Source organism: Pseudophryne corroboree, chromosome 9 (genome assembly GCF_028390025.1).
Source record: "Pseudophryne corroboree isolate aPseCor3 chromosome 9, aPseCor3.hap2, whole genome shotgun sequence".
Lineage (NCBI taxonomy): Eukaryota > Metazoa > Chordata > Amphibia > Anura > Myobatrachidae > Pseudophryne > Pseudophryne corroboree.
Genome location: NC_086452.1, coordinates 305899564 through 305911957, shown reverse-complemented (window position 1 = coordinate 305911957; position 12394 = coordinate 305899564). Strand labels below are relative to the sequence as shown.

Here is a 12394-nt window from a genome sequence, read left to right as displayed (position 1 = left end):
AATGTTTAATTTAAATGACATCAGGTGAGAACTGGAATAGGGCAGCAAGATGGTTGTAATAAATGAAATGATTTTTACATGTACTGTATAATAAGTTCACTGTAAATTAAATGAAGTTTCACAGTCACTGGTAACTTTATCACTTAAACTATCCTATAAAACTATAGACTGATTAAGAGAAATATACAAAAATAGCATATTCAAATAAACCTAACATTTATTATTATTACTACCAGTTATTTATAAAGCGCACACATATTCTGCAGCGCTTTACAGATAATATTTGGCCATTCACATCAGTCCCTCCCTGCCCCAGTGGAGCTTACAATCTATATTCCCTATCACATGTACACATTCACACTAGGGTTAATTTTTGATGGAAGCCAATTAACCTACCAGTATATTTTTGGATTGTGGGAGGAAACCCACGCAAGCACAGGGAGAATATACAAACCCCACACAGTTAGGGCCATGGTGGGAATCGAACCCATGACCTCAGTGCTGTAAGGCAGTAATGCTAACCATTACACCATCCATACTGAACATAAAATGCATTCTGCTAGCACTCTTCAAATGTCCCTTTAAGTAATGGAGGGTCATTTAACCCAAATACCAATATCCAGGGCACTATGAAATCTAATGACTACTCTGCAAATGATGTGAGTGCTAATAAACTGGATCACATCTGAGCCATCGTGTTCACGTTGGGGCGCTTAAAGTGTAGACACAACTAGCACTCAGCAACCTTGCAGTGCTGATATGTATATAAAGATATCACACACTATGGGGCATATATATCAAAGCATGGAAAGAGATAAAGTACCAATCAATCAGCTCCTAATTGACATTTTTCAAACACAGCCTGTAGCCTGACAGTTAGAAACTGATTGGTTAGTACTTTACTGTAACGTACTAACCAATTAGTTTCTGTCGTGCTACAGGCTGTGTTTGAAAAATTACAGGAGCTGATTGGCTGATATTTTATCTCTCTCCACTTTATCTTTTTCCAAGCTTTGATGCAAATGGCCATGCCTTTCTACAACAATGGATGCTTGTGGACATATAAATGGTTTTATTTAACCAATGTACTGTACTAATAATAATAGTAATAATGCTACTTCCCCTCCAAAGGGTAAGTAGAGCTTTCACTTCAGCGGGACTCTCTGAGTGGAACCACAATCTCACCAAGTCTGCTTACTGTATTTTCTCTAATAATCAGCTGCTTATACCTTTGTCTGTGTCACGTTGCTCAATAGTGTCACTCAGCTCTCCTCTTTCAGTGGGTGGGATGAAATAAGCCTAAAATGCAATAAAAACCCCAAAATCCAGTGTTGATGTTTTTTTTTAAATATATTTATTGAAGATTTTCAGCATTTTACAAAAGGAAATTACATTGTCAATAAACATAGCAGGTAATCATGCATACATATAAAGGCAAGTACTATGGAAGAAATCAGTCGCTACCATGAGATGAATTTCCAGAAAACGAAAGTGTCAAACGTCATTAATAATGGGAGGTGACATATATCATAACATTTTGCACATTAATAAAACATTGTGAGCCATAAAACTGAGTCAAGTGTGACGTGTGACAATTAAAAAAGGCAAGTTGTTACAACAACAGATTAGCCAACATAATAAAAGTCAAAGTCAAACATAAACACAAGTCAGAAACAGTAAAGAGAAGAGAAGTGAGGGAGGGGGGAATATTCTGACATCAAGTATTTGTTTGAATAGACAACTCGGAAATATCGAATTGGGCAAAAAGGACTGAGTAATAATAATGAAGAACATCTAGCATCGGGGCAGTAGACATGCATGGTCCAAGGTAGGTGAGAATCTGCTATAGTGTAGTGGAAATCTACAATCATATAACATTGACAGTGTGCATATTAATAGGGTACATCAGAAGTGGGAAAGAGTCCTCATTCAAATATAGTTTCAAAATTTGCAATTACTGTGAATAAGGTCTAATAGCAATATATGGTTCCCATTTTGTAAAAAACGTTGGATCCCCTTCTTGTGCATTTGGTAAAGTTGAAAACCAATCAATGTATATGTTTTTCATTAGTAAACCATGCACCTTTGAGAAGGTGGGAGAAGGTTTGGAGGTCCATGACTGTAAAATAACCTTTTTGGAAACTGTCACAAGAATTGTTAAAAAGGGGAGCAAAGGGCGGTGTGACTGGGAAAATGGCAAATTTTCTAAATTTGCAAACAGAGGTGAAACAGGGACCAGGGGAACTCTGAGGAAGAAGGATACATTTATAAATACATGTATTTTGTTCCAGAAACGTACATATGTACACGACCAGGAATTGTGAAACAGAGTAGCTGATGAGTGCGAACATTTTAAACATAATCCAGATTAGTCAGGCAAATAGAAGCTTCTTTGTTTTTGAGAAATGTAAGCCCTGTAGGTGGTTTTGAAATGGACCTCTTGCAATGCAGTTGATCTAACCGTTCCCATTACCTTATCAAAATATTTAAACAGTGTGTTATCCAATGGTGAGGTAGGTTTATCTTTCTGCCACATTAGGGTGATCGATTGCCACGTACCGAATGTCTGAGATTTTATAAGCAAACTGTAAAGATTCCTAGCCTTAAAAGGGGACCTGGATAAACAATTAAACAAAGGTGACAGAGGATCTGAGATTATGGAGTCAGCTCTCGATGGAGATAATGAGTTAACGTAATATCTGATCTGCAGGTAGGAGAAGAAGTATTGATGGGGGAGATCATAAGCGTCCTTCAAAATCTGAAAAGACAGTATCAGACCTCCCGGGTCAAATACTTGTGTCACTTTTCTGAGACCTTTATGTTGAAGTCTATATAGAAAACAGTTCTCTAAGCTATGTGTGAACATAGGGTTGCCCCACAGGGGTAACCAGGCCGAATAGGTCGCATCTCGATGGAGGGATTTATTTACTGCCCACCAGGTATCTTTGAGAAAAGTATGGTGGTAAAGGTTTGCTGGAAGGTGGGATTTAGGGGTGTGTAACAGTGCAGTTGGCAGTTATGGCTAAAATAAGGCACAATCTAGATTGTACATTATAAAGATACTACTCTCCATAAACCAATCCATAATATATCAGAAGAGGAGTGCTCAGGAATATTTTAAGAGATCTGGAAAACCCAATCCACCCTCACGTCTGGATAGTTGGAGTCTAATCTTCGAAATTCTGTTGGTTTTTTTGTTTGTCAGATAAACTTCCTCAACAATTTTGTGGCTTCAGTAGTACTCGAAAGGGAAAGAGTAATGGGCAACATTTGCATTACATAGGTGAGTTTTGGTAATATCATGGACCTAATGACCTCCACTCTACCCAGAAGAGAAAGAGGCAGGTTTTTCCAATTATCCAGTGATTTTCCTAAGGAAAGTAGCACCGGTATGTAATTAAGTATGCAAAAGTGAAGTTGTGTGAGGAACATTAATACCTAGATATTTTAAATGTGTTGGCATTATTTTGATAGCGTCCAGTTGGTCTCTCGGTGGCAGAGAAGGGGGAGTGCCTTTAAGGATCAACATTTTGGATTTGTTAACGTTGATTTTATAACCTGAGAACATACTGAATTATTTTATGATATCAAACTCTATAGGAATGGAGTGACTAGGGTAAAATAAAAACAGTAACATATTGACTGCGAATAAAGCAAGACAGAGATCAATATTCCCAATTTGAATACCCTGATATAAGGGGGAGTGCCTCAAAGCAATAGCCAAGGGCTCTAAGGCCATGGCAAATAGGAGGGGCAAAAGTGGGCAACCCTGCCTGGTACCCCTCAGTATGGGGAAGCCATCTTAAAGCAGTCATTGCATATTATTTGAGAAAGACGGGGGAGTATACAATGTGCGGATGAATGAGGTGAATTGCATGGGGAATCCAAAGCGTGTCAAGGAATCATATAAGTGGTCCCAGTGCACCCTGTCAAATGCTTTCTCAGCATCCAAAGAAAGTATGGTCCTTGGCATACTTGACATAGTACACTGGGAGTCCTCTACCACTGCAAGGACCCTACGTATGTTCACAACTGGGTTCCTACCCATTATGAAACCCATCTGATCCCGGTGTATCACTGTGGGTAAAATCAGTTTCAAACGGTCAACTAAAATTTTTGTGAAGAGTTTATAATCTTAATTAAGAAGGGAAATAGGATGGTAGGAACCAGGATCAGACTGGTCCCTCCCTGTTTTAGGTAGTTCACGCAGTACTGCAGCATTGAAATTGGCATCTTTCCGGAGAAAAGTATGGTATTAAAGACCTTCGTGAGTATTGGTGAAATTTTCGTGGAGAGTAGCTTATAGTAGTCAGACGTAAAACTGTCCGGGTTAGGGGCCTTGCCCGCTTTGAGGCCTGAGATTGCTCTCGTGAGTTCATGCTCTGTAATGGGGGCAGTTAAAGAGTTACTATGGTCAACAGATATCTGTGGGATGGGAAGACCAGCCCAAAAGGCATAAGGGTGAAGGGGGAGGAATATAATGCTGTATAGTATGTAGTAATTATAGATACAATTTGTGCGTTAGAGGCGGACAGAGAGCCACCAGGCTTTTTTAATGGCTGAATGATGGCCGGGAGACGTTGGCCACTCAATAAATTATTAATAATTTACTAGATTTGTTCCCAAACCTATGAAACCAATATTCCCTGTGAAATGTTTAGGATGCCTCCATTTTGGAAAAAAGACCATCAAATAAAGTCTTAGCTATGCTGTGAGATTGTTTATATGTACGAGTGGGGACTGCCTTATAGAGATAAAAAGCATCCGTTAACTTACTCTGGGCCTGTATATATTCTTGAAGATATTTCTTCTTAGAGGAGGCAGTAATATAATATGGCCTGGAATAGTGGCTTTGGAGGATTGCCAATAGAGCAATGGGTCGTCCATACAAAAAGCAGCCTTATGAGGGTGACTCCCAAGCAGTACTGATAGCTTGTCTTTGTGTCAGGGAACTGGCTACAGTAGAGGGGCAATGCCAAGATATGATCTGGCTTTTTTCTCGCGCTATACACAATTCCAGCCAGACCACAGTGTAGTCCGAAATGGGAGATTGGTTCAATTTCAACTTTGGGTATATAGGGCAAAAGGGAGTGCAAAGCTAAAATATAGTCAATACGGGACATAGTGCTTCATGCTGCCAAGAGACAAGTGAACTCTCTATCAATTGGGTGTAACACCCTCCAAATATCTAAGAGGTGTAATCGCTTTGCCAATGCTGGGACTCCAAATTTGGGAGGTTTTCCACCTCGTTCCCTAGGAATTTGTTTATCAAGTTGAGCTGAGGAGATGAGATTAAAATCTCCACACATGATTATCGGCAAATGAGTGTGAGGAGTCAGCAAAGATTGAAAAAAGCTCCTATCATAAATATTGGGTACATAAACATTACAGTATACAAATTGTTGTTTCTCAATCAAAACATGACAAAGGACATATCGGCCATTGGGGTCAACAGTAATATTCTGTATACAAATAGGTAAGTGTTGCCGTGTCAAAATTATTACCCTACAAGCTTTCGATGAGAAGGACGCCAAAGTCAGAACCTTCCACCACAGCATATTGAGTTTCTGAACCTCGGCATGAATTAAATGAGATTCCTGTGGGAAAGCCAGGTCTATATGCAATTTGGATACTTAAGAATTTTCTTGCGTTTTTGAGGGGAATTTATCCCACCCACATTCCAGCTACCAATCGTAATCATTGACATCTATGATAAGTAACAGTAGACACAGCATGCATATCCATTTTACCCAATCCATTATCAGTAAGGTCACAGTAGTAGTAATCCCGGTTGTCAGAATATATACCTGTTGGGAGGGGAGGACACACAAGGGAGAAAAGGGGGGCACACAGAGAAAAAATACAAAGAGTAACATGAAAACTAAAGAAAAGAGATAGAAACATGAGCAACAAGCTCTCATATCTGTTGGATACCAACTTTTCAGGATCAATAGAGAAAGGTAGGTATCAAAACAGAACATGTAAAGCTAATAGGCAACTGCCTGTGAACGGTATGGCTACAAACTCGGCATACATCCAGTGGACATCCCAGAGATGGGTAGGAAGGTTACTGATTACAAAGGACATGGCTGGTGAAGAACAGTATATGCAGTCAATAAATGGAAAGGCCGCATAGGAAAGTGACCATAATACTAATCAACGAGGAAATAGCAAAGCAGTGATGTGGCAGTTCCAAAATAAACAATCGGAGCACAATTTAGATACGATGAGTTCAAACAAATAGGATATATAAATCACTCGAAGGGGGATTCATCAGCTGATTCCTCATATAAAAAGGCCTCAGCACCCTGTGCAGAAAGTGCTTTTTAACCACTTAGCTGGCATGGTTGCATCAGATGTGACCACACCAGGCTGTGCTTTATCTGACCTGGTCGCACAGGATGCGACCAGTCAGATAGACAGTGTTAGCAACGGCAGGGAAGGGAAACTTCCCTCCGCTGCTGCAGTAAGAGGGACCGGAAGGTCCCTCTGCCTCCCTGCACTCTCCCCTACTTATTGCCGTGCTGCCGATCACTGCTGATCTGTCAGCACGGCAGGACCCCCCCCCTCCAGCGGCTGCAGACAATGGCAGCCACTGGGGGAAGAGTAAATCACCCCCTCCAAGCCACCCCAGGCCCCCCTGTAGACCTGGCAGCTGTCTTGGGGGTAAAATGTAACATCACGATGGTTGTGATGTTTACGATGTTATCAGTATTTTAGACCGATGTTCCGATGTTTCAGAAAAATGATTATTTTTTTTATAAAAACAAATATTTTTTGCGCATTTTTTAACACTAAAATCATGTTGGATAAGGTTAAATTCATGTTCTTAACCTAATTCACTCATAAAAAAATAATTACAATTTCAGAGCGTTTTTTTGGAGGGGGGGGGGGATCATCAATTAAGTGGTTAAAGGGATTCTGGCAATCCTATGATTGTTTTGAAATGATCTATTTTCCAGGTTGTCAATCTTGTTTTGTATGTGGTAAATAGATTTAGTGACATGTGCAACAGTAGTTTTCATAGCAGTCACATCAGCAAATGTCTCTCCCAGTTTATGCTCTGAGTCTAGGACTCGCTGAGTGAGTTGAGAGAGCTGCCTGTTGATGTCCTCTGTTTGTGCTTTCAGTAAAGGACCTATGGCAGCTCTGATAACATTCACCATATCATTATATGTAACAGGAGCATCAGGGGGAGGAAGTACTTTATCCCCATGATCTGGGGCTTCAGAGGCTAATTCCCTGCTGCTGTGGTCCGGCGAGGGTACTGGGGAAGAGACCCATTGCAAGTCTGTGGATGAGCCTGCAGGCAGGAGGTCCCTCTGATCAGTATCCAGCGCCATCTTGGATTCTACTCTGCGCTGCTCCTTCTGCTTCTTGTGATTTCCAGAAGGCATCTGTGACAGCAAAAACTTGCCCATACAGCGGACAAAGTATAAGGCACACTGGGGGAGCCGATTTGGAGGCTTAAAAGCCTTGTAAAAAGGCAAGATGCCAGCAGATTGCAGCAGAGCTCACTCTCTCAGCTGCCTCACATACAGCAGCTGGAACAGGAAGTCTGTTTAGTTGTTTTACTGCATTTCCATATGTAACAAGCTCCACAATGCAATGCATTCTGGAGTTTGGAGCCGGTGATGTTAGTCAATAAAAGCCAATGGGCTTATTTTCGCAACTCCCCTGAGAGAGATCCAATTGTATGGCTCCCCAAAAAACTGCAGCCACCGCATCATTCTGCTAAACCCAGAAGTCCACACACCGCAAAGAACAGTTCTTTGTGGGAGAGCTGTCTTTGAGATACTAATTGTATTTGTCAGTACATATGCTATTAGTGGTGGGATTTGGTAAGTAGTGGGATGTTTTACATCATGATGCAAGGCTTAGTACACCCTGCCCAGTGGCGCTTTCATCACTCCAACTGCTCTTTTGATTTGCTTTTAAGTCAACTTTGAAATGACACTGTCCACATAATGGCGGTTATCAGAACTGCCTATAATAGTTTCTGAATGCATCATACAGTATTATATGTGGGTGGGACAGGTCTGACAGCTTCAGGGTATCATAAATAGATGCCTCCTGCCAGCTTCTTTGATCCACTGCTGTGTCCAAGGATGCATCATCGGTTGTCTGCGTGACCTGCTCGTTTGAATAACTTTCAGGTTACTCAGGACTGTTGAGAAGTTCATGCTGCCAAGCCAGTGAAACTGCATCCAAGGACATAGCTACTAGCTTCAGCACTCCCAGAAAACCAGACTCGCCGCCATATTCTGTAATGCTGCTTGTCTCTGCCCACAAAAGTCAGAAGCATGACAATCACGCAGTAGCGTTTGGGCCATTGTGAGTGATATTTCAGCCCGGATCTGCACATGCGCAGTGCAGTTTCTGTGCATGTACAGATCTAAGAACATTGGGTATGAACGTAAACATTGTGTCTACAGTACGTACATCTCTGAGCTAGGCACAGTGTGCATGAAACTATCATTCCTATTGTACCATATTCATACATAAAGGTCAGCAGGCAGATGCATGAGTAAAAACCACAATGATTAAACAAAATAGCTGAAATAAATTACAAGTTTAATTATACTGAATTTATTTAAAATATTCCTTTTTTTCATTAATATTGCTTTACTTAGTATTTACATGTCATGATGATGGAAATAAGACAGTTTGGGGCAGATTTACCAACAAGTGATATCTTGTTATCACTTGTTACTAGTCTTAAATGGTGCTCCAGCAACTGTCATTTTTCAAACACATGACAGTTAGGAGCTGATTGGTTGGAGCACCATTGAAGATTAGTAACAAGTGATAACTAGAACATCACTCATTGTTAAATCTGCCCCTTATTCAAGGAGTTTACTGTATTCCCTATTTTCTTAAACTAGATAACATTTTTGCATAATCATTGTTAATTTTGCAAGTATAAGAAGCATTTTAATTTTATGGCATTAATGTTATATTAGGATAGATTTAAAAATGTTTTATATAAGACAGAGGGAGCTGTATCAAGCTTTGGAGAGATCTACAGACTGTGCTAGAAAAATTAGGAACTGATTGGTTGGTATTTTATCTCCACTTTCTCAAGTGCTTGATACATCACCCCCAGAGTGTGATAATTCTTCCTTAAGAGTATGATCTGCTGCACTATTGTGACAGCATCCCTACCACTTGATGTCAGACAGTTGCATGTTTAGAGTGTTCCAGCCCCGTCTACCTAAGATTTTTTTTTTTATATCCATTTAACTTTCACAAAAGTCATACAGTAGTAAAGCAATGCTATTTTTTTTTTACATGAGACATTATCTCCACTCAGTAACTATTGTCCTTGTGCAGTTTAGGGCAAATCCTTCTGTTAGAAATAAGTGCTGGGTGGGCTGCTTGTGGCTATTTGCAGGTATTCCAATGTGCCACTTCGATAGCTTGCTACACGGGTCAGTGGTCTGTCATTGAATCCCTCATCTTCTCTCTTTTTCAAAGACTCCTTAATCATGTCTGCAAAATCAGACTGCAGACGTTGTTGATTTTCCCTGTGTAACATAGCAACATCAAAAAAATGAATAAAAAAACAACAACTTTGTGACAGTAATAATTAGGGGCTTGAGTAACATAATTTATTTCTGTTCTTCCTGTTGTGTAAAAGTTTGAGTGCCAGTGGCAGAATTTTCTGAAGTTCGATTTTGGTGATTCAAGGGATTTGACATTCCTTTTCAATTTGATTTGGGTTGAACAGATTTATTAAAGGCCAAATCGAATGTCAAATGGATTCTAAAGGCAGATTCAACTCACATCTCAATAGAAATCAAATTTCTGAAAAACATTGATGTTTTTCCATGAACATGAAATCCCCTCATTTACTAAAGTTCAATATGAAATCGAACTCTAAATCGAACTCCAAATCTCCAAATGTTTAGAATGATGTTAGACATTCAATTTTGGCTTCTAAACCCATTCTAATGGTAGTAAATTGATAGTGATGACCTTTTAAGTACCTAAAGGCATGTACAGCAGTGTGGAAATAGCAATAACGGATGCCCAAGGTTATGGTATGTTGTGCAATTACCTATACAATGCAAATCACCACTTGACTGGAGGATCAATCAGAGCACCATCAGCAGCTTAATGAGTTTAATACTGCACATATTTATACTTAGACATCAAACTTATTCCATTATTGTGCAATAGATAGCACCAGAGCACAATATTGGGCAATTTGGCTGGAAAATATATATACATTTTAAAACATGAGTGAAGTAACTGGCTATCCTGATTCAGTCCATGATGCCTACATCCTCAGCATTTTATCCCTGTCTGCAAGAAAACTTGTTGGACAAATGCCAGAGGGATGCTTGTTGTGTAAGATACCAGTATGAGCTAATAAAGCAACTAATAGTAAATGTTATATAATGTTCTAATTTGTTCCCCTTTCACCAATAAAGATTATGTAGGCTATGGCTGTTGCTCTTGGTTCTGACTCCATTGTCAAAACCATCCAATTCTGCTGAGCATAAGTATAAAGAGGCACATATAGCCACCCAATCAATGATAGAATGCTTCTTTGTTTTAAAAAATATTTTTTTCGAAAGGCATATTATTATATCATTTTGCAAAAATGTTAGACATTGTGCTCTTTTGCCGTCTATTGCATGATCACGCAAAAAAAACCCAAAACCACTACCCCCAAATTATTCAATAAACAGGGAGCAGGCAGAGGTTTTTTGACCAAATACTGACTATGCAAACACAAAGCTGAAGGCAGGCAGGAAGGCAGATTAGGAGGGGTTCACTACGGCTGGCCGGCGGTCGGGCTCCCGGCGACCAGCATCCCGGCGCCGGGAGCCCGACCGCCGGCTTACCGACAGCTTGGCGAGCGCAAATGAGCCCCTTGCGGGCTCGCTGCGCTCGCCACGCTACGGGCACGGTGGCGCGCTACGCGCGCCACACTATTTTATTCTCCCTCTATGGGGGTCGTGGACCCCCACGAGGGAAAATAATTGTCGGTATGCCGGCTGTCGGGCTCCCGGCGCCGGTATACTGAGCGCCGGGAGCCCGACCGCCGGCAAACAGAAGACCACCCGATTAGGAGTAATCTTATTCCCAACTATATCATCTGTATTTTTTTAATTAAAAAAAACCCACAAAATTTTAATCATCAGTTATGTTTTCATGTATAAAACAGTGTAAAGAGAGCGCATCCCCTTTAATTAGTGTGCATGTGAAACATATGGACCAATAGGAAGCAATGAGGAAGTTATATTCGATTTTACATTCCACAGTATTTTGCTGAGGATTTCAATGGGGATTTGAGGTTCCATTTAGGAAGGGATTTCATAAATTCAATTCTAAATCCCTTCCAAACATGAATCCACATCGAATTTGATTTGTAAATCAAATGCAAAATCAATTTTTAGTAAATAAGAGATTTTTCAAAAAGTTTAGAAACTCCAAAAGGAGTGTGTGATGAAGCCACTTGGGAGGTCTCCCAGGAGACTTACCTGCACTTCCTGGAGTATGGAAGAGCCACACAATATCTGAAGATTGAGAGTAGGCTATTTCTTGCCTTTCTTTTTAAACTAGGTGCTTTTTCTTTCCTACCACCAACAATTATAAGAAAACAGAAAAAAATCTACTATAATTATATCTAATCCAATGGATTAAGTGCCCGATTCAGGCCTGATTGGTGTTGTGCGTTTTCGCAGGGTGGCCAATTATCGATCGGATCACGCACGAGGCCAAACTGCAAAAGAATCCAGCAGTTTTTTTTATCGCTAGGCATACGCAAGTTGATTGACAGGAAGCGGATGTTGGGGGTGGTAACTGGCCGTTTTCTGGGTGTGTCAGGAGAAACACAGGCATTCTCAAGCATTTTCAGGGATGGTGTGTGACATCAGCTTCGGCCCCGAACAGCATGTTGCTATCACAGTGTAGGAGTAGGTTCTGGGCTACGCACAGACTGGAAAAAACATCCGATGGTGAGTGAGTTGCAGCTGACCAGTGTACGCAGAGATTTTCACAAGGCATACGCAGACTTGCACGGGGCGGGTATTCACTCTGTTTGGGTGGTGCCTATCTGATCGCAGACCTTGGCAAATTCACAGAGGAGCGATCAGGTCGGAATCGGGCCCTAAGCATTTACTGCTAAAAAATGGGGAGATATGCTATGCCTTGGAAAGTGAAAAAGTGGAGAGAGATAAAGTACCAGCCAATCAGCACTTTATTGCCATGTTACTGTGTTTGAATAATGACAGGAGCTGGTTGGTTGGCAGTTTATCTCTCACTACTTTATCACTCTCCAAGGCTTAGTACATCTTGCCCTATGATTGATAGGAAAACAATTATTTGAGGCTGAAATTATAGACCAATGCATTTTTGGCTGGAAATCGAGCTCATAGACCCT

General features: G+C 40.6%; 1 protein-coding gene across 1 annotated transcript in view; it reads right to left on the bottom strand.

The window, feature by feature from the left end:
* Positions 1-8647: 8647 nt before the first annotated feature.
* GUCY2C (guanylate cyclase 2C) overlaps positions 8648-12394 on the bottom strand; it is a 507960-nt gene continuing 504213 nt past the window's right edge. The window contains exon 27 of the mRNA XM_063941528.1: positions 8648-9527. Coding sequence (XP_063797598.1) covers positions 9353-9527 — 175 coding nt within the window. The 3' untranslated portion in view covers positions 8648-9352. The remainder of the gene's footprint in view (positions 9528-12394) is intronic.